The following is a 22,608-nucleotide window of genomic DNA, read 5'->3' as shown; positions in this document are numbered from 1 at the left end:
TGTGTTCTAAGGCAGGCAAAAAACTGTATATGTGATTATATCATGCTCATATATATTCTAAGGCAGTCAAAAAAACTGTAGATGTGATTATATTATGCTCATATGTGTTGCAAGGCAGTCAAAAAAACTATATATGTGATTCTATCATGCTCATATGTGCTCTAAGGTAGTCAAAAAACTTTATATGTGATTCTATCATGCTCATATGTGTTCTAAGGCAGTAAAAGAACTTTATATGTGAATCTATCATGCTCTTATGTGTTCTAAGGCAGACACAAAACTGTATATGTGATTTTGTCATGCTCATATATGCTCTAAAGCAGTAAAAAAAATGTATATGTGATTTTATCATGCTCATATGTGTTTTAAGGCAGGCAAAAAAATGTATATGTGATTCTACCATGCTTATATGTATTCTAAGGCAGTTAAAAAACTTTATATGTGATTTAATCATGCTCATATGTATTTTAAAGGCAGTAAAAAAACTATTTTTGTGATTCTATCATGCTCATATGTGTTCTAAGGCAGGCAAAAAACTGTATATGTGATTATAACATGCTCATATGTGTTCTAAGGCAGTCAAAAAAACTGTAGATGTGATTATATTATGCTCATATGTGTTGTAAGGCAGTCAAAAAAACTGTATATGTGATTCTATCATGCTCATATGTGCTCTAAGGCAGTCAAAAAACTTTATATGTGATTTTATCATGCTCATATGTGCTCTAAGGCAGTAAAAAAATGTATATGTGATTCTATCATGCTCATATGTGTTCTAAGGCGGGCAAAAAAATGTATATGTGATTCTACCATGCTCATATGTGTTCTAAGGCAGTTAAAAACTTTATATGTGATTCAATCATGCTTATATATATTCTAAAGGCAGTAAAAAAAATGTTTTTGTGATTCTATCAAGCTCATATGTGTTCAAAGGCAGTAAAAAAACTGTATATGTGATTCTATCATGCTCATATGTGTTCTAAGGCAGTAAAAAAATTGTATATGTGATTCTATCGTGCTCATATGTGTTCAAAGGCAGTAAAAATATTATACGAAAATATTATATAAAAGGTCAGTATTGATAAATAAAATATACTGAAATAAATTATATCCAATGCACCTAAGTTAAGGCAATCAAAGTTATATGAAATCTAACGACATGCAATATATCACATGAAACTTTCATACCTGAGAGGCACCTGCAATCGAAGTTCTCCTGTTCTGCAAAATACTGTTGAACTCATCTTGGAGAATGTCGGCAATTGTTTCATAGAAGTAGTCACGCATTGTGTCATTAACGATCTGGCATACATCATCACCGAAAAAAATAGGATGCTTGGAGTTGATGTCGACGGGAGAAGTTTGTGAGCCATGACTGAAGGAAGCAACGACTGGTGAGGTGTTCATATTACTCCTAAACCCGAACACACGACCCTTTTTGGGTTCACCTGCTGTAGTCACCCATGATACAGGATCAAATGATGGATGCTGAGTAGAGTCATCGCCATATCTCTCTACCATCTGTTGCTCATATGCCTCCTACAAAATAATGTTTATAGTATGCATTAATAATTAAGAATTACAATGTTTATGATAACTTGTATATTATAATGATTATTAATACAATAAATACGTACCGTTGTCATTCTAGCCTTCTCTGATACGAACTCTCTTGTGGTCTTACATTTATGTGTTTCAACAAACACATCCTTGTATGGTACAATGCCTCCTTTTTCTGCTTCCTACGAAGTGAAATGATAAAAGATTTAGTTAACAGGTTTGCAACAATACTTATAAAATTGACAATATATATATATATATATATATATATATATATATATATATATATATATATATATATATTAATGAATTATCATTTTCTTCAGGTGGCTCCCAAAAGTCTTAGATCCACCTGTGTGTAGTTGGGCTTCGAGCATTTTCGCTCGGTTTTGTGTAGCCTTCGCTAAGCGATTTCGATATGCATCCTTCACCCACTTGTCGCACATTCCCTCTCAATAATCTCTCCTGACAGTAATAGGGTCATGACCCTTCCACTGTAGTGGATCATCTATTCTGCCAGATGTTTTTTTTGTTGCAGTCTTCATATTGTGTAGCATGTCTGCAAATTGATTGGCAGTCACCTTCTGTCACACCTTCCTTGCATCATGTTTCTCCATCGTAGTCGTGAAGCGATTCGAAGCCTATATATATTTTCAGAAAGTTAGTAGACATGACTATAACAAAAAATTAAATATGAAACACATTAACTATGATGGATGACTGTATATCGTGAATAAGGACCACAATCTGTCTATCACCTCTTTTGGATACTTTTTTCATTAAGCGACCAGTTCTGGTAGATGTTGAAGAAGTGAATTCCTAATATCGTGTACTACTTCTTGTGGCTCAAACCTCATGTTGCACATGAATTGGTACACAGTAAATATCAATATACAATATTTATAAGATATGCAATAAGTGAAAATAAAATACTTATGGTCGATTATCGATATACACTATTCGAATGAGTCTTCTTGTGTCAGACTGAGAAAACTCTGCATTCTGTGTTGGCTCTTGACTTGTATGATCAACTAGTGTAGGTGGGTCATGTACAGGCGAAACATCATCTGTAAAAAATACGTTAGAAATCCTCAGAATGTGCATTTCAACTAATTAAGCATCTAATTAGTTAAATGATATACCTATCAAAGGAGCCTGTGAAGATGAAGGTTGAGCCTGGCTACTACTGGATGAACGACCACTGTAAGCTCCACGAACCATATTCTAACAAATAAAAAATGTCATGCAATACGTTCAAATTGTTTCAAATCATTCACATCAATGCATTATATTTCAATACATTCAAATAATTCAAGTCAAGTATTGCAATACATTCAAATCATTCAAATCAATGGAATACTTGTAAATCATTCACATCATTGCAATACATTCAAATCATTCACATCAAGTATTGCAATACATTTAAATCATTCACATCAAGTATTGCAATACATTCAAATCATTGGAATATGTGCAAATCATTCACATTATTGCAATACATTCAAATCATTCACATCAAGTATTGCAATACATTCAAATCATTCACATCAAGTATTACAATACATTCAAATCATTGGAATACCTGCAAACCATTCACATCATTGCAATACATTCAAATCATTCATATCAAGTATTGCAATACATTCAAATCATTCACATCAAGTATTACAATACATTCAAATAATTCAAATCATTCACATCAAGTATTGCAATACATTCAAATAGAGGTTTGTATTACAAGATTTTGCTCACTAACTTGAGAATTCTTCTTCATCACTTGTTTGACTTTCATATTCTTCTTCTTTTCATCATCTTCTTCTTCTTCATTTTTTGCCCATCCACTTGGTATATCATTTGGATCACATTCTTCTATGAATGTTTCATCGACCAATGGAGATATGACATGCATATCATGCGCAACATCGTGACCATAAGAGAAGTCATAGATATCATCTGATTGATAGTAATCACTCTCTTCAGTTAACTTGTCTTCTTGTAATTAATCATACTCAGGGTATAATTTGGACTTCACCTTGCAAACTGCCCACCATTCATTTCTATCTGACTTTTTTGTACTCAGATATGAAGTATAATAAACTTGTTAAGCTTGCAAGGCTAATATGAATGGTTCATATGTTCCAAACCTTAATTTATGATTCACCTCCACAATGCCTGAGGCTTTGTCGACTCTTGTTGTAGTTGGATCATACCAATGACACTTGAATAAAGTTACCCTATTATTTATGCCTAAGTAAGTCAACTTCATTATTTCCTCTATAACACCGTAGTAATCATGTTCATTTTCACCGTAGTTGCTACCCTTGACACACACGTCACTATTCATCATTGATTTGTTTATACCATAATCTTTTGTATGAAATCGATAACTATTTACGATATACCCGTTGTAACATTGCACAACTTTGGTCGAACCATTTTGTAAATCACATATTCCTTGATCTTTAGCATCACCATGGCGGACCTACACACAAACATAAACAATGTTTGTGATCACGACCAATTAAGTAACTTAGTGTTGTTTACAAATACACAATTTATGTGAGCGTCCTTACCAACTGTTTCAACCACTTCACAAACTTAGTTTCACATTCTTTTTGTACTTCTGCATTAGTGAGATGTGAAGCTTCTCTTCGCAACTCTAGATCAAATCGTCTGCAAATCACAAATACTTATATTACTGAACCATGTATGCACATATAAAACATAAAAGGATTTAGAATTGTGTTGCGTCTACATATACTTACTCGATGTATGGATCGATCGCTGAGCAATTAAAAAGAATATAGATGTGTGTTGGGTCTTGATCTCGATCTGTCAAGAGTCTTGATCGACAACTACCAAATGCATGCCCAAGTGGTTGAAATATCAACAGCTTGTCAGCTACAGTTACTTGTTCTTCATCATCGTTATGAGGCGGGCATGTGTAACGTGTTGGAATGTGAGGTTCAAAGTACATAGATGAGAAATTTGAAATCTCTTCTAAAGTGTACGCCTCACAAATAGAGTCTTCTACTTTTACTTTATTACGAACCTTTTTTTTGAGGTCAAATATGCATCTGTCAAAAATATACATTTCAAATTTGAAATATCTGTCATTGAAGAGACAAATATAAGAAAATATATACCTTTCAAATGGGTACATATATCGATATTGCACAGGACCACCAACCCTTAGTTCATATGGAAAATGTATGATCAAATGTTTCATAACATCGAAAAATGCTGGCAGAAAAATATTTTCTAGCAGACAAACAGTAGTGATGACAAAGTCCTTAAGATTCTTTACATCAGATACTACGACTTCCGATGCACACAATGTTTTAAAAAAATCATTCAACTCAGACAATACCCCCCATATAGGTTTGTCTAACATATCATGGAATGCTAGGGGTATTAATCATTGCATAAAGATATGACAATCATGACTCTTCAACCCATATAACTGTCAATCGTCAATCTTCACAGCCCGAGCAATGTTAGAGACATATCCATCTGAAAATCCCAACTATCTCAACCATTGACATACCTGTTTTATTTGATCAGGTCCAAGCACGTACCTTGCCTTTGGTTTCAGTACTTTGCCATTATACGCTTTGAGTTTCAATTCTAGTCTTTTACATATTACTTTTAAATCCATACGGGCCTTCGGATTATCCTTTGTTTTCCCTTTAACATTCATTATTGTATTAAACACATTATCAAACACATTTTTCTCCACATGCATCACATCCAAATTATGTCATATCAATAGGGTCGGCCAATATGGTAGTTCTCAAAAAATAGATTTCTTTGTCCAATTGTGATCCTTCCCAAATCTAAGGAAGGGCGTCGGATTACGGGCATCTATTAATACATCTGAAAAGTATCGCAATCTTCTTAAAATCTCTATGCCAGATAATCTTGTGGGTGGACCTTCCATTTCAGTTGTGCCTGCTTGAAACGCATTCTTTTGTCGTCGGAACGGATGGCCAATGAGTAGAAATCGACGATGACACTCAAACTAGCAAGGCTTTCTTTCATGCGTCAATCTAAAAGTTTTTGTATCCTCCCTGCAGTATGAACATGCCAACCTCCTATGTGTGCTCCAACCAGATAACATATCATATGCAGGGAAGTCACTGATTGTCCATAGAACAACGACCTTCATATTAAAATTTTATTTCTTGGGGGGATCATACGTAGTAACACCGTCATCCCACAGTACTTTTAGTTCATCAATCAATGACCTTAAATATACATCAAGATTTTGGCCAGGTGAGGTCGGACCAGGGATCAATAGAGACAAGAAAAGATTTGGACGCTTCATACACAAGATTAGTGGAAGGTTATATGGAGTTACAAATACTGGCCAGCATGAGTATGGAGTTGATCTACCCCCAAATGGATTAAATCCATCTGTACATAGACAGAGTCTAACATTTCTCACTTTCATTGCGAAGTTCTGATGAGTACGATCAAAGTGCTTCCAAGCTTCCACGTCAACATGATGCATGATCTTGTCTTTATCATGTCGAACTTTATTTGCATGCCATCTCATGTGTTTAGCTATCCTTGAAGACATATACAATTGTTGCAATTTAGGAGTGATAGAAAAGTAGTGGAGTGACTTGTATGAAACTTCTTTTGATCTTGTGCTACCATTGCCTCTTGTCTTTGGCTTGAATCGATGATGCCCACATGACGGGCATGATATATTGTTTTCCTGATCCTTGAAATACAACATGCAGTGATTTGGACAAACATCTATCTTTTTATACCTCATACCTAAAGCGTTGACCATAACCTTCGCACGATATAAATTTTGTGGCAATTTTTCATCTTTAGGCAACATACTCTTCACAATCATGCACAAATAGTCAAAACATGATTAACTCAAATTATACTCGGAGTTCAAATTCATTAGTTGAAGAACTGCAGACAAGATAGTGTGACTCTCGTAACCGTTTCAAAGTAGCTCATCAGCATCTCTAAGTAAATCATAAAATCTACTAGCTGCATCGTTTGATGATTCTTCATTTACTGCAGTTGTTACATCATTAGGATCCATAGCAGAACCTAGTTTTGTTCATGCGGCATCAAATATCAAATCCATATATGGATTATCGTGCACCACATTCACCCGTGCATCAAAATTATTTCTAAATTCTTTACCATGAAGCATCCAATTCTGATAATCGCTAACAAAACCCTTCTTGTATAGCTCATCAGCATCTCTAAGTAAATCATAAAATCTACTAGCTGCATCGTTTGGTGATTCTTCATCTACTGCAGTTGTTACATCATTAAGACCCATAGCAGAACCCAGTTTTGTTCCTGCGGCATCAAATATCAAATCCATATATGGATTATCGTGCACCACATTCACCCGAGCATCAAAATTGTTTCTAAATTCTTCACCATGAAGCACCCAATTCTGATAATCGCTAACAAAACCCTTCTTGTATAGGTGATGAGGTTCTACAAATCGATTGTTCTTACAAATCTTGCAGGGACACCTAATCCGACATGTAGGATCCACTGTACCGACACTTGCCGTTGCAAATTCAATAAAACTTTCAACACCATCCATATATTCATGCAATAACTCATTGCCAACTATCCTACGATATATTCATTCACGGTTTGCAGTCATTTTGTCGTATGATGTTACAAATAGTATCCTAACCAGTTAAAAGAGAATCATCAGTATGATAAAGAAAATATCAAATTTATCATGCAATATATGATGTCATACAATCACAAGAATTATGATGCGTGCATTGATAACTTAATATTTTCATGTGCAAACTATTCATAACACGATACATTCATTTGAAGCATGCTTTTATTATACAATTTTACATGGAAGTCATAATCAAATTGAAAGTAACTGCATGCAAGCATGGATATAATCACATCAAACATTGCAATACATCGAAAACATTCATATCAAAAAAATGTCAAACATGTACCTGCAATAAACACACTCTACTATCCCGCTAACTACTACCATGCCTAGTATGGAATCCGTACTCCAAAAATAAGAATATTTCTATTCTCATAAATTAAAATCATGCTGAGCATGATCTTCAAACTCCAACAAAGCAGTCCTAGATATCAACAACTAAGTGAGTATGTGAACAGTAAAGTGATGTATCCAATAAATTAAATAACATGTGATGTGCTTGCAACACTTACTCACCACGGGTATTTACCCGATTTGCATTGTTTTTGTCACTTACTTACCACGGGTGGCGGGGCACAAGCGGAATCCATTGAAAAATCTGCAAAAGACACTATGTTAAAATGAAGTCACCTTGTGCCGAAAGGAAAAAAATTAGAATAAATATTGAAGTCTAACAGGATTCCGGCGAGGCGGAACGCCTCCCGAGCGTTGACCACCTCTCCGTTCGGCCCGACCGCCCTCGAGTTTGGTCGACCAGTTAGTAGGCCAGCGATGTACAACAACAGCACAAGGTCTTCAGAGGCAGTGATCATCCCCCGAAGCGACAAACACGGGGTGATGCCGTGGTTCAAGAACCCGGCGATCGTCGGGCACCACTCAGCTCGTAGCCCCCCTGCCGAAAAAAAAACGAGGCAGGAGAGGCGACCCCCTGTCGAAAAAAAAAACGAGGCAGGGTCGCCCCCCTCACCCCTGCCGGAAAAGCAGGGGGGGTGACCCCCTGCCCGAATAAAAAAATGAGGCAGGGGGGGCGACCCTCTGCCGGAAAAAACAAACGAGGCAGGGGTCGCCCCCCCTGCCAAAAAAAAAAGAGGCACGGGGGCGACCCCCTGTCCGAATAAAAAAATGAGGCATGGGGGCGACCCCCTGCCGAAAAAGCAGAGGGGCTACCCCCTGCCCGAATCAAACAACAAGGTAGGGGGGTCGCCCCCCTGCCAGAAAACACAAAACGCGGTAGGGGGGCGACCCCCTGCTGGAAAAGCAGGGGGTAACCCCCTGCTTGAATAAAACAATGAGGCAGGGGGTCGCCCCCTGCCGAAAAACACAAAACGCGGCAGGGGGTCGCCCCCCCCCCCCCCCCCCCTTGCCGAAAAAAACAAACGAGGCAGGGAGGCGACCCTCTGCTCGAATAAAACAATGAGGCAAGGGGGTCGACCCCCTGCCAAAAAAATAAAAGGGGCAGGTGCCCCTTTTATCGAAAAAAAACTAAAAAGGGATTTACCTGGGAGACGTCGAGCGGCGAAGAAGTGCGTCGGGCGAGCGGGAGAGACGAAACAGGAAAGATGAAAAAGGGCTCTGATTAGGGATTTGCGCAAAAATTAGTGACGAATTTGGCGACAGTGGAATTCCATTGCAACGCCATCGTAAATATAGATAACCAGTTAGTGACGGAATATTTTCGTCACTAACGTCGTCGCTATGTAGCGACAAAAAAACGTCTATCGCCAAATCTGTCGCTACCCATCGCGTGTGTTGCGACAAAAAACTGTCGTCGCTAACTAGCGACGGAAGTATTTCCATCGCTAGTTTCGTAAATATTACAAATCTTAGCGACGAATTAGTTTCTTTCGTTAATCTGCTGCAACTTGGCGACGAAAAAAATCTGTCGCAAATATCCGTCACTAATTGACAATTTTCTTGTAGTGATATTTAGTGGTTGTATGATTGTTTAGGGCATTAAATGCATATTTTATAATTTTATTGGACCTTGTAAGTCTTATTATTTACTTTTTCTGTATTTTCTTAAATTTACCTGAATTTTTAGGGTTTTTTATTTTTTCTGAGTTTTTGAACAATTTTTCAAAATATCATTAATTTCAAAAGGCTTATTCAAAACTATTCGATTCAGGTCTGAAATAGCTGATTTGTTGAGTGGTTTCAAAAAATGGATCGGTTCAAAACCGATTTTTTATAAAATTTGTTTGAAGTATTCAATGATTTTGCAATAGAAAAAGCTGACTATGCACATCGGTTTACAAAATTTCTAAGGAGAATTCATTTGTTTTGAATGGATGGAGCAATTAAAACATAAGGAAGAAGAAAACTATTGTAAAAGCATCATGGGACCAATTATTGGAAAAGGAAAGAATGCATTAAAAGAAGATTAGCTACTCCCCTTAGTGCTATAGTAGGATTATTATTTTTTTCCTTTTGAATTTTTTATGGGTCAAGCTCTAGGAATACGATCGACATTCTTTATTCAATAAAAACATGTTTTAGATTATCCAAAAGTTTTATACAAAAAAATAATAATTAAAAAGCCAGTGATCCATGATATACAAAACTTTCATGATTGCAAAAGATCATCATTCACTCTAATGTGAAGCATAATCATCAAACCATGTTAAACAAATATGTGGCATCGGATTGATTCGATAAAACTCACACATATGACTTTCTTCTAGAGAGCACATTATGGTTGACTATACCATATATAAAAAGACATCTAGTTCATATATGGTACGTGCCCACAGGGGCTCAAGCACACTTGGATAGGTGGGTCAGTGGGTCGGCTTAAGATGTTTAACATAAGGCAGGGTAGTCGTGGGGCCCCACCCAGGTTTTTCCCTCACTTCGGCAAGGGTTCCTTGTCATAAAAAAAAAGTTGAAGTTCTATGCCCGAGGTGCACGTCCCTTGCGGCAGGAGGATACCCAGAGGTTTTGTATCCACGATTGGTTGGGAAAGGGACAGTTGAGGCAGTCATACTTCCCTAACTTCCCTCAACAGGTGGTTTTCTTTGTTATATAGATATGGTCACTAGAATCTGAGAACTAATATGTGAACCACGATTTTTATGGATTTTGTGTTCTTTTTTCTTGAATCTAACAGTTAGATTGTGATCTACATGCTTGGTTTTATAAGAACCAGCTTTTGAATCATCCGATCTTGATGCATAAACAAGATTTCTTTAAGGCTTTAAAATCAATGGCTCATAATAGTAATAAATATTCAAGCATTCAAAAATCACATTTTTTCATCGAAAATACACTATCCAATGGTTGATTCCTAGCAAATTCACCACGCCAAGCACATCCACATGGTTGGATTTGCAAAAAAAGTGTTGGAAATGTCCACATTTCTAGTTCTCATATTATATATATAGTATTATATATAAAATCATAAGCATAAATGAATTTGAATATTGGCTTTTGAACCAGGTTTGTGGTTTGTCTTGGGTTGCAGGTAGGGGTGTCAATGGATAGGGTATGATCTGATCCCAACCCCTATCAAATCCTATAGGGTCAGGGTCTGGTTACGAAGAAGGGGGTCCAATTAACTATCCAGGTCGGACCCATGAGGCTATTATTAAATGGGTCAGGTATGATTTATGAAATTTTATATCAAACCTGGGTCCAACCCCAGTTCCGATTAAGATCCGTAAATTTTCAATGTAAAAATCTTAAAAATATTATTTTACTGAGTATGAACCAGGCCTGGTTTATGTAATTCTTATCGGATTCAGGTATGATTTATAAAATTTTATACAAAACCCAGGTCTGACCGCAGTTCTGATTAAGATCAATAATTTTTCAATGTAAAAAACTTAAAAAAATATTATTTTACCGAGTATGAACTAGGTCTGGTTTATGTAATTAGTATGGGATATTGAGAACTATCTAAGAAAAAGAAAACTGAATTTCTTGGAAAAATATCATGAAAATATTGTGGGCAACATCTAAGAAATTCAGGTTGCCATTCTTTCAGCATAAATTACGCTCGACAAAGGTATCTGAATTTCAAGCAAGAAGAGGGTGCCGGATTTTGTTTTAGATTTGATAATGTATGGATATTATCTGAAACATTAATCCTATATAATTAATGTAAATTGACAACTTTTGTAGGTAAGACCACCTTGCACCTGAATGAAAGAAGGGCAAATAACTGAGGAGTTGATTAACAAATTGTCACATATCAAAAGTTTTGAATCTGCAAGCCACATTAACATGACCAATATTGTTATTCATGGTGCTTAACACTTCATGTTTTAGTACATAGAGATGCAGAATGCAGGATAATGTGAGAGAGTGCCTTCTTCTAAAACATCTTATACGGTCTTTATACAGTGAAAAAAATTGCTCCCTGCATTAGGAACTCTGTAATAGTTTTTACTCATTGCTATCTACCGTGTTTTTAATCCACTAACTGAATCCTTTTTGATTGACAAGTCGCCTAAGGATAATCCAGAAGTATTTCTCTTTTGATGCTTTTCCTAGTCTTTTATCGGCTACCCTCCAGCTCCATAGCTTCTTTTAGCTTTTTTATAACATCATCCATTGTAGGTCTCATGTTAGCAGTCTGAGCAGTACACTTCATTGCTATCTCTGCAACAATACGTAGGGAACTGCTACTGTACTGCCCCTGCAACCTAGGATCAACCACACTCTGAATATCCCCTTCTGAAAGCTTTAACATGGCCCATTGAATGATATGAATACGGTCATCTTCGGTAAAGATAGCTGGCCGGCCTGAGATAATATGCTCATCTTCGGTAAAGATAACAGGCCGGCCTGAGATAAGCTCAAAAAGAACTACACCAAAGCTATAAACATCACTTTTTTGGGTGAGCTTATTTGTATTGTAATACCTGCATACAAAAAGATGGTGTATAAGGTTGATGTACTTGACAAGTGGAAAGAGATTTTTTTCTAATGACAAGTGGAAATAGATTAGAATTCCATCTTTTGCAGGAATGAGAGCTATAAGCTTAATGTAGATGAGAAAGCAGAGAAAAATATGCTTCATATGCATTTTTGCTGAGATGAACATGTCTAAGTTAACAATTCAACATACTCTGGATCTATGTATCCAGGTGTGCCTGCAACTACAGTTGATACACATGACGTCTCATCTATGATACCAATCCTGGACAACCCAAAGTCAGAGAGTTTTGCTTCCATTTTTTCATTGAGAAGGATGTTGGATGTCTTGACATCTCTGTGAATGATTGGGGGCCTACATCCTGAATGCAAATAGTCCAACCCTGCATACGAAATCAATTCCTTCAGGTATTATTTAAAGTTTATTAAAAGCTATAAACAAAACACAGTTCACTAGAGAGTTACAAACCTGTTGCAGTACTTGCTGCTATTTGAAGTCGTTTTCCCCATGTCAAGTCTTCTGATTTTCTGTCTGCAAAATCAGTGATATGATTGCTGCATGCACTGTTCTTCATTCAATTTATTCTATTGAACTTGCTGATATAAATGAACAAGTGGATACATATTATACATCTGAATTTCATTTTATGTAGTCAAAAGCACTAGGAGGTGCCTAGTCGGTAGACCCCTAAAAAGACTAGTCTAAGACTAGGTGTGACTAGCCAGTAGTTGGTATCACAATTAAAAAACAGAAAGGTATACAAAATATACACAAAAATATGTTTAATTATTTTAGTAATAAGATGTTTTCATCACACAAGTACAAAATTATACATGCTTTAACAAAATATACATAACCAGAATATATATATATATTCAATTATTCATAACATATTCAGTATAACCAACAAAATATGCTTTCGGCCTTTCACAGAAAAAATGATTTTAACACACATTCACACATATATATTCTATTCATAGCATAATCAGAATATGTACACACACACACACACACACACACACACACACATATATATATATATATATGTATTTATTTATAAATAAAGCATACTTTTAAGCTTTTCACAGAAAAATCAGAGGACAGTAGCACACATATAAATAACATATTACATAATCAATAATACTAAGCATGCTTCCAGGATTTTATGGAAAAATTCACAGAAACTCACACATATATACAAATAAAAATCATATATATAGAACTTAAAGCCTTGAACAGAAAAAGTCATCAAAAACAAAGTGACGCATACATGTATGAAAACATAATCAATTAGAATTAACTGTGCATGATTTCAATGTTCACAGAAAAAATTCCAGAAGCAAAGTAAAACACATATATGCAAAAATTAATCAATATATATATAATTAAGCATGTTTTCATCATTTGATAGAACAAATCACAAAAACACATGCACATATATATAATTATATCTACAAAAAAAAAACAGAATACATATCATAATAATAATGAATGACTGAACAGCCCCCACAGCTAGGCGAGGGCAGCTTAGCCGTGAGTCGACGTCTAGTCTTTGTACCTAGTACCTTTTAAGGTAGCCACCTAGGAATTGCAAAGCCTAGGCATTTTACTTATGCCTAGGATGACTAGGTGGACTAGTCGGCACTTCTGACTACATGGATTTCATTATATTGATCTGGCTTCAATTGCCCAAACTATGATGTGCTGGTAAAACTTAACATGGTTCTCCAGAAAAGGATGATGTAGGAAGGAGGTGGTTGTTATTGGGTTGTTTTTGGACTCTCCAACTCTTGTATGTATGTGATCCCTTTACGACTCCAAATTAATTTATTATAGCAGCAATTGGTAGTCCCAAAACTTTAAGTTGCAACATATCAAAAGATTTTCCTCATTTTCTCCACCAAGTTACTTTGCATGTAGATTGCTACCCAGATTGGTAATTTTTTAGTATCAATCTCCAAAAACCACACCAAATTTAAACAGATGCTGCGGGAAGTATGGTTAGCTTGGCAGATTTGATGAAAGGTTCCTTGCACGAAAGTAAGGGTATCTGCAAACTGAAGATGAGCTAATAGATTCCCTAGAATCAACATTTCCTCCACAAAACAATAGCAAGACGGCTCAGCCAGACGTGAAACACAAAATTGAAGAGAAGAGCATGAGCTGTTTCCATGATGTGATGATGCTTATTTCTGCTTTATTATTTTGTTGAGTAGTTTAAGAATGGAATGCTCATAAAATGTTTGCTAGAATGGAGGACTGAAGATTACATGGTGTTTACTTTCTCCATGTGATTAGATGATGGAAATTTCATTAATATGCGTATAAAAAATAATTAAAAAATATTTCATTATGTTGCTACTCTGAAGATATCCATGTAACACAAAAAAAAAATCAATAAATGGTCTGTGATGGAACCCAACTTATTATTGTCAAGTCTTAGGAATAAGTCCCTGCACATCAATATGAGCAAAAGAAAAAGAAGTATTTTTATTTTTTCTTTCTTCCCACAAAGGAAAAGATAATATCTAGATAATTGAATCTATACAAATTTGAGTAAAACTAGTTGCAGTAGATAACCAAAAGCCTAAGCATGGATGGTGAAACTAGGCAGAGATGAAACGTGACAGAAACAAAAAACAGTCATAAGGTTGATATTGCAGTAATTATTGGAGAATGGCATGCCGAACAAATGCTGTTGATACAGTATCTGTCTCTGCAGCTTGTACCAAACCACCTCCTAGCTTGTCCCAATTGGCATCTAAGATTGGTGATCCAGCAAGTAAAAGTGGCATGTTTGAGGAATAGAAATCTAAGATGGACACTAAAACTTCTGCAGTGTTTTAGGTAAGGCAAAAAACTTGGAACAAGGTAGATAGGTAGCCAAATTTCTCAATGTAAATGTGGTCTAGTCAGTTTCATATATGACGCACATAGATGAAGAAAGAAAACTATTGGATAGAAAGGAATCATTTAGAACCATGTGATGAGAAGCTCCAAGGAGTATCAGAACATGCAACAAGACTTTGTAGACTTGTTGATGATAAATCCTAACATGACATACAAAGCATATTGCAGAAACTGTCTATCTGCCATTGTTTCATAGTAGATACTATCTAGATGCTATCACAGACTACAGAAAACAAAGATGTCATCTCAATCTAGTTTTCTAGTGCATTATAATGATTCAATCATTCATGTGTTATGTGAAAAAATGTGGAATTCATTAGTTTTCTTGTACTGCATTCATGCATCCACACCATCATAATGCAAATATTTTGGGTGCATACCTCATGTGAAACCGCCATCTCATGAATTTTATTTTTTCCAAAATAAACATGTCATGGTGTTGTGTCCTTTGTCGCTACCTATTAAATTTATGAAGTCTCCTGCATTGTTAAGCTTCCATATGGTGTGTGTGTGTGTGTGTGTGTGAAAAATTCATCACTTGGTTGTTCACTTACGAACCAGAGAGGGATCCCATACCGTTGCTGTTTAATTTTGACAGTCTAAATTTAATAGCAAATGGAAAGTGGTACACTTAATCTTGAAGTTAGAAATGGAAGCGGATAATACCTGCAAGCAGCTCTCTCAAGTTACCATTTGACATGTACTCGTATATGAGGATCATATTGGCACCTTCTTCACAGAATCCGACAAGAGAGACAAGATCTTTGTGATGAATTCTCATCAATAGCTTAACCTGCAACTTGGTGCAATTGTCAATCAGTTCTGTCAAGCCATTTATGAACATTCTTTTTCTTATTTTGGAATATTTGTTGGTTCCCATACAAACCTCTGAAGCAAATTCCTTGATTCCTCGAGGTATTGATCCACCTAGTATCTTGACTGCGACTTCAGAACCACTTTTCAGGCAGCCATGGTAAACAACTCCAGATCCACCTTTACCTATGACCTTCTGAAAATCATTTGTCATACCAATAACTTCTTCATATGTGAAAGCTTGGTTGCTTTTTGGCTCCAGTGAATCTTTTTGTTTATCTGTGGTACCTGTCTTTCAAAGTACAAGTGTCTCAGAGTGGGAAATGTCTTGAGTGGCTCATTAGTAGTTCAAGCCTACTGTTGCAAAAGTTCACTCTAGTTCATATAGTGACCTCAATGAGCGAAGCTTTATCCAGATCTTGTTCTCGTATAGTAAATGGTTTGAGCCTATGCATGTAAACTAATTACTATGTTTGCTACTGTTGAGGAACATGATGAGTACATTAAGTTAGGCTGCTGGTTTGAATGGTAGATTAGTAGCATCATTTCATTATTGCATGTCCATTGGCATTTTGACTTGTTGATTTACTTTCGAATTGTCTCACTTTTTCCAACTATTGTCTTCTTGGGCTAATTCTCATTTCTTGCAACATTAGCCTTGGGTAGGGTTTCCAGTATAAATAACATGAAGGGATTTTATTATGTTCTCCATATGGGAATTTTGTTCCTTTGACTACTTTCATATGCCAATCAGTCTTGTTACTTTTATTTTATTATGTCTTGTTCGGTCATGTGCTTTCCCTACGTGGTTTGATTACCTTGCCTGGTGGTTCAACAGCTAGGCCATGGATTGAGCTTCATTCCTGGACCCATAGGACCTCAGCCTAAACCTGGTGTAATATTTATCAAACCAGGCCTTGGCAGGTTCTGGTCACTCCAAGAGCCCAACAAACTGGACCTTATTGGATCCAGGCCAACTCAATAAAAACCTTGGCTGCCTCTAACATTCAAATGTTTAATATTATATACATATTGGACTAATGCCCCTCATTGTTAATCAGTTTAATGAAAATATTTTTCTTCACTATTTTCTGTATTGTACCATTATAATGGAAGTGCTGTGTTTCTATGGAGAGCCTCTCAAAGTCCAATTTATCTGGTGGGTTGGCACTTAACAGGTTTTTATGTAATTCCCTTGATGTTTTTGTATGCTTAATATATACAATGAATGAATGTGCATGGATCTCATGATTTTTATGCATTTTTAAGAGAAGAAAAGGACACTTTAACTTTCTGAGATAGTCAATTTTCTTTGACTATTTGCTATAATGATTTTTATTTTCAGAAAAGAATCCTGGTCATTGTTGTCAAAGAAGTTTGGAAACTACCTGGCTGTTTTTCAGGTTCAGTCCATGATGATGATAAAAAAGATTACCACGATGGTTGTCATGCTAGATGTGCTAGATAACACTATTAGCACCACAGTTACTGTAGTGATCTCGTTGCTTTTTTTGCCAGCCTGATTGCAGGACTGATCTTGACAAAGCTGAGATGCTATTTTTGTTTTAGGCTTTTAGCAAAGAATCTTGGTCATTGTTGTTGCATAAGTTTGGAAATTACCTTGTTTTTTTTCAGGTTTAGACTTCATCTTGATAATCAAAACGATTAACACAATGACTGTCATGCTAGATGTGCTGGATAGCACTATCAGCACCATTGTTACTGTTGGGATCGTGTTGCTTTTTTGTCCAGACTGATTGCAGGACTGATCTTGACAAAGCAGGGAATTGTTTTCAACTCTGCACTCATCAAGCCAAACAAATAGAATTTCTTTTCAACTCTGAATTTATCAAGCCAAATAAATAGGAACTACCTCACTGATAAAATAGATCCTTTTGTACTCCATATTGACTACAAACCTTAAGAAAAGTAGACCATCATTCATTCTTTGTTGTAGAGCACTTGGAATCTTTCCAGTTAGTGAATTTCTTGATAAATCTCTGAAATTTACAGATCAGTAGACTGATAAAGTGCCACTTTACTTATTTTCCCTACATAACCAATATTATACTCACAGTGATGTTAGCGCTGCTAGAAAAGGAGGTATTGAACCGTGCAATTGATTTCCTGATAGATTCCTGTACAAAAGATATTAATTAACCGAAAGGCTACACTAATCCCAAAGACCATTTGTATCCAATCAGGCACACTCACAGTGAATTTATTGCAGTTAATTCAGCTAAATAATCGATGATTGTGCCATTCAATCCACTGTTTGAGAGATCCCTGCAGAGTAATAATGTTTTCAATTTTAATGTACTGAACTTTGCTAACGTATGAGCAATATATATCCAAGAAATGCCTGAAGGAAGAAGATTTTAGTGGCACCAACAATGAAACAATTCTTGGTGATGATGAATAGTTACTACAAGTCACACCATCCCACTGATAATTCTGTGGCAAGCATGGATCTGCTTTCCAGTTCTTCTTTATGCCATAGTATTCTTTGATTGCTGTTATTGCAGTGACTGCAAATGGGAATACAAGGTGAGTCCGTTTTTATGATATCAGCAAGTAGTTTACTGGTGTACCTTGTATACAGAAAGCCACTTACCATCTTGGGTGGAAGTTGCCAGTCCAGTCAGTTGAATGACTTGGTAGACCTGGAAGCCATTGAGAATTGGACCCTGTACTGAATCTTTTGGTACAGATATCGAGAATGAATAGTGGCTTGCACCTTTAATAATAGTTGTGTATACAATTCTTGAAACAAGGTACTTCGGAGAAAATGGGCCAAAAAAATATGCCCCATTCTTGGTTATTGTCATATTTCTTACTTGGTTGGCTGGGAGTTGCATTAACTCCACAAAGTGCATAAAAAAATGGAAAGTAGAGTCTGGATCTGCAGCCCAATTGATTCGGATATCACTGGATGAAGTTACAGCAGTCTGTAGCACACTGGAGGGTAGATCAAACCAATAGGTTGCATCTTCCTGTATGCTGAGTGTGGTGTTGATGGAAAGCCCATATGAACTACTACCTGGTATCCATATGCGATCATAATGGTCAACTGGGCACCTGTACATATTACCATTCTTTTTGTTATTGCAGTGAATGTGTATTTATTTTTTATACACAGGATCAGCATGTTGATGACTTCCCACATTAAAGCTTGTACAGTGAGAGATGTTCAGTACCGTTTTCGGGAAATTGCAGTGCTGATGCTTTCATCATTTTGAAACTGTTTTTTCATGAATTAAAGCAAGATTTTCTTTGCAATGATGTTGAGGTTAGATCTCCTCTATGATTACTTTGCTTTCAGATCATAACTTGGTTTTAATTTCCATTTCTTTGTAGACATTACTCTATGTTGTATGCCAGAAGATGTACATGAACAATGCTGACAAAAAAGTTGATAAATTTGACCTAGTTGGATCACTATTTTGTGCATACTACGTAGAATACATTTACTAGATTGTAGTTCATCATTAATACATGTAGGATTAAAATTAGATCCACTAGAACTGAATCAATGGTGGCTTTCAGTCCCCAAAACATTGTAAACATAGAATTTCACTTCTGGGAGTAACCTAATTGGAAGAAGACTGCACAAGAATTTCTAACTTTGTTTTTTCTTTATCTGAAATGGGTTACTTGATTTTGTGGTGGCCTTTTTAATTTGATCACTTCCCCTTTATTGGACTGTTTTTTGGAATTTGCCTTTTACAATGATGTAAACATATTCTTCCTATTGATTTTTATATATTCTGAATAAATAGATTGGCTTTTGCATGTGATCTTTCATGAATGTATGACGTAGATTTAGAGTAGATTGTCAGTGGATCTTGGTTCAGGAATCCAATCAGATGAGCATATATCTGGCCCATACATGCATTCAAACTAACATAAATTTGGTTCTGACATTTGATTAAATTTACATATATTTGAGTCCACTCAGTCCAGATATTTTCACTATGATTTAATTTAAACAATTGGCACAGGTTTATGTTAAGCAAAGTTCAGTACATACGAAGCACCTATATACTTTTGTTTTATTATATTCATTTTAATTCATGAAGCATGGGTATCATTTTTGGCTCACCATTGTTCTTCATACAATAGAAGTGGATGGTTCGGATAAAATATAAAGATGGTAATGCAGAAAGTATTAAAAGCTTCTTAGATATATAATGTACTTCATATGTTATATAGTATCTGTATTTGGCAGCAACCAGATGCACCTACACTGGCACCAGACAAGTACTAGCATCAAACTGGGCATGCAGCAAAATTTGAAGCACCTATGCTGAATAGCCATTTTGGGGGATCATTTTTCTGCATGATATGTGCATCTGATGGGCCTTTGTTGATGATCTAGTACGCTGGTACACTCAAAACAAAAAATCACCAGTATCATGCTTAAGATTAGAAGCTTTACTGACCTGATCAGCGCAGTTGCTCCTGTGTTAACACGCATGACAGTTACAAGGGAAAGAGATTGGCTGACAAATGAAAAGATGTTATCGTTAAGTTGTCGAAGCTCCAAACTTGAGATGAAGGGAATTCCATCTGTGGTTTTTACCAGGCATATGTACATGGAAGTTGATGTAGCTTTGGTGGTGATCTCAGTTGAAAGAATGTGAGATGAGTTATCAAGCTTGACTGTATACCAAAGATCAACACCCATGTTGAGATCAAATGTCGGCAGTGTGTTCTTCCCATCATAATTTCCATACATGAAGGAAGCTCGAACCAAGTACCTTTTACCCCTGGTTACTGGTGTCAAATTGTAACAGTTTCTGTTGTAAACTGGAAAGCTTCTTAGTGTATTGTAGATCGTTGAGTTGCTGAGAAAAGCAGAACTGACGTGTTTATTGACACCAGTGTCGATGTACTCATCGTCTGGAACATATAATAAACCAATTTCGTTGGTTGAGCTAGAATTTTTGGGCAGTCCACAGTCAACATTGATGAATCCTGAAAAAAGTTTGATCGATTTTTTAATATTTCTATGTTTTGACAGATTTTTTGGGTTCTCATGCATATTATCTACAGCTTGTATTGTCAGACCCTTAAAAAAATCATGGTTTTCTTTCGTGTGCAGTAACTTTGCATTAAAAGAAATCATCATTCAAATGGTTCTATGATAAAACCCTATTAATTTCAAGCTGAAATTCATCTGCTGGAGTAAGCCTTTAAATGAATCATGTAGACTACATCCTTGCAGCAATATGAATATGCGGAAATTACATGACACTGCCTTTTAAATAAGTCATATACGCTATGGTTTTTTAATTTTACAGGGAGAGTAATTTGTTAAATAAATATCATAGAGCAACCTGAGACAGTACAGGACAAATTTTATTTTATCGAGTTTTTATGTCATTTTTCACATATTTATATTTCAGAACATTACACTTTAATGGAGATCTTATTGAGGGTCTTTGAAGATTCTATTTAGAAGTGACGCCGGATTGTGTCAAACAAATATTTTTATTCTTTGAATAGAGAAGGAAAGGAAAGCATGAAAATTTTGAAGATATCATTGAATAAGGATTTAACATGTTCTTAACATATTGTCCTTAAGAAATCAAAACGACACCAGTGACCTGGCGCCCTGTAAGGAGCTCTAAGTCTCAACAATTAGGACTTAGGGCATATGCCCAAGCTAGCCAAGTGGGTTTTTGACCTAACCCACCTTGCCGAGAGAGAGAGGGAGACAGAGGTGCACTTTTCTGTTGCATAGATGATGAGATTTACAGCAAAGGATGCAAAAGGGAAGTTTAAAATACTACTGAAAAATATGTTCCTCACCTTCCTGTCCACTAACCAGGACTGCAATTCCTAGCATGACAAGGAAGTTTAACCCAAATGCTATCATGAAGGGATCCATCTTCATCCTCTGAATTGCTTCAAGTAGCAAAAGGAGGTAAGGGAAAACAAAACTGCAAGATGCTAGCCTGATATCTTTGGAATATACAGTTTCCCATGGTGGCTCATGGCAGCAAGTCTTCGGGATACATGATTAGTGTTTCTACTGGAGAAGCCCTGCAGTTAAAAGAAATGCTAACGCCAGTCCGTGGGAAAAATGTCCAGCAGAGTCAACTGACCCAATCGTAAATTACATGATTCAAACACTGAGAATTGGAAATCTTCCATGGGAAATTACTTGCCCAATCGTATCACGTATGTAAGTTTGAAATTCTCCGAGGGTGTGGGGAATGTCTTTGTTAGGCTACGGGCCAAAGATGGCTGAGTTGGGTTTTTATCACCATGACAAATCTACACTTGCTTCTACCTTGCAACTTTTGTCTGCTCGTTGAATAATTATGCAATGTTCAGCAGTAGAGCACAACGTTAATGTATAGTCCTCAAGCCATCAAGACCAAGGTCTTTTGACGGTAAACCATAATACTCTTGAAATGTGGAGGTAGGTCTATAAGCTAATTGTAATGCGCTTGATAGATGCAATCCTGATATGAGTTGGCGCTGACTTGATTCTGTAGATAGAGATAACAGAATTCTTTTCACTTCCCCTCAAACTCAGCTGGGGACACAGGCTCAGTTTGCTTCTCAAATGAAACATAATTTTGGCTAGATATTTTGTAAGAATATCTGCAATTTGAGTTTTTATGGGCCACTTTTTTGCAAGGCGGTAATTTCAATATGTTTCTTGCATGTTATGAAAAACTGGATTCACCATCGTATGAAGAGCATTGATGTTGTCGCAATGTAATATAAGAGGATTTTGAATTGGCACTCC

At 36.2% G+C, this 22,608-nt stretch overlaps 1 protein-coding gene across 1 annotated transcript; it reads right to left on the bottom strand.

Annotated features, from left to right (window-relative positions):
- Positions 1-11,463: 11,463 nt before the first annotated feature.
- LOC149832199 (putative LRR receptor-like protein kinase At1g51890) lies at positions 11,464-21,738 on the bottom strand. Its single transcript, XM_090013187.1, has 14 exons — positions 21,660-21,738; positions 20,288-20,747; positions 18,460-18,923; positions 18,238-18,373; positions 18,060-18,131; positions 17,921-17,972; positions 17,765-17,847; positions 17,466-17,644; positions 16,664-16,668; positions 15,919-16,137; positions 15,699-15,825; positions 12,591-12,653; positions 12,315-12,504; positions 11,464-12,108 (listed from the first exon to the last, which is right to left on the bottom strand). The coding sequence occupies exons 1-14, from the start codon at positions 21,736-21,738 to the stop codon at positions 11,742-11,744; spliced, it is 2,496 nt and encodes an 831-aa protein (XP_089869313.1). The 3' UTR covers positions 11,464-11,741.
- Between the last annotated feature and the right edge of the window lie 870 nt (positions 21,739-22,608).

This window comes from Nuphar pumila, chromosome 7 (genome assembly GCF_984573655.1).
Source record: "Nuphar pumila chromosome 7, dmNupPumi1.hap1.1, whole genome shotgun sequence".
NCBI classification, from domain to species: Eukaryota; Viridiplantae; Streptophyta; class Magnoliopsida; order Nymphaeales; family Nymphaeaceae; genus Nuphar; species Nuphar pumila.
This window is presented reverse-complemented; position numbering and strand designations above follow the sequence as displayed.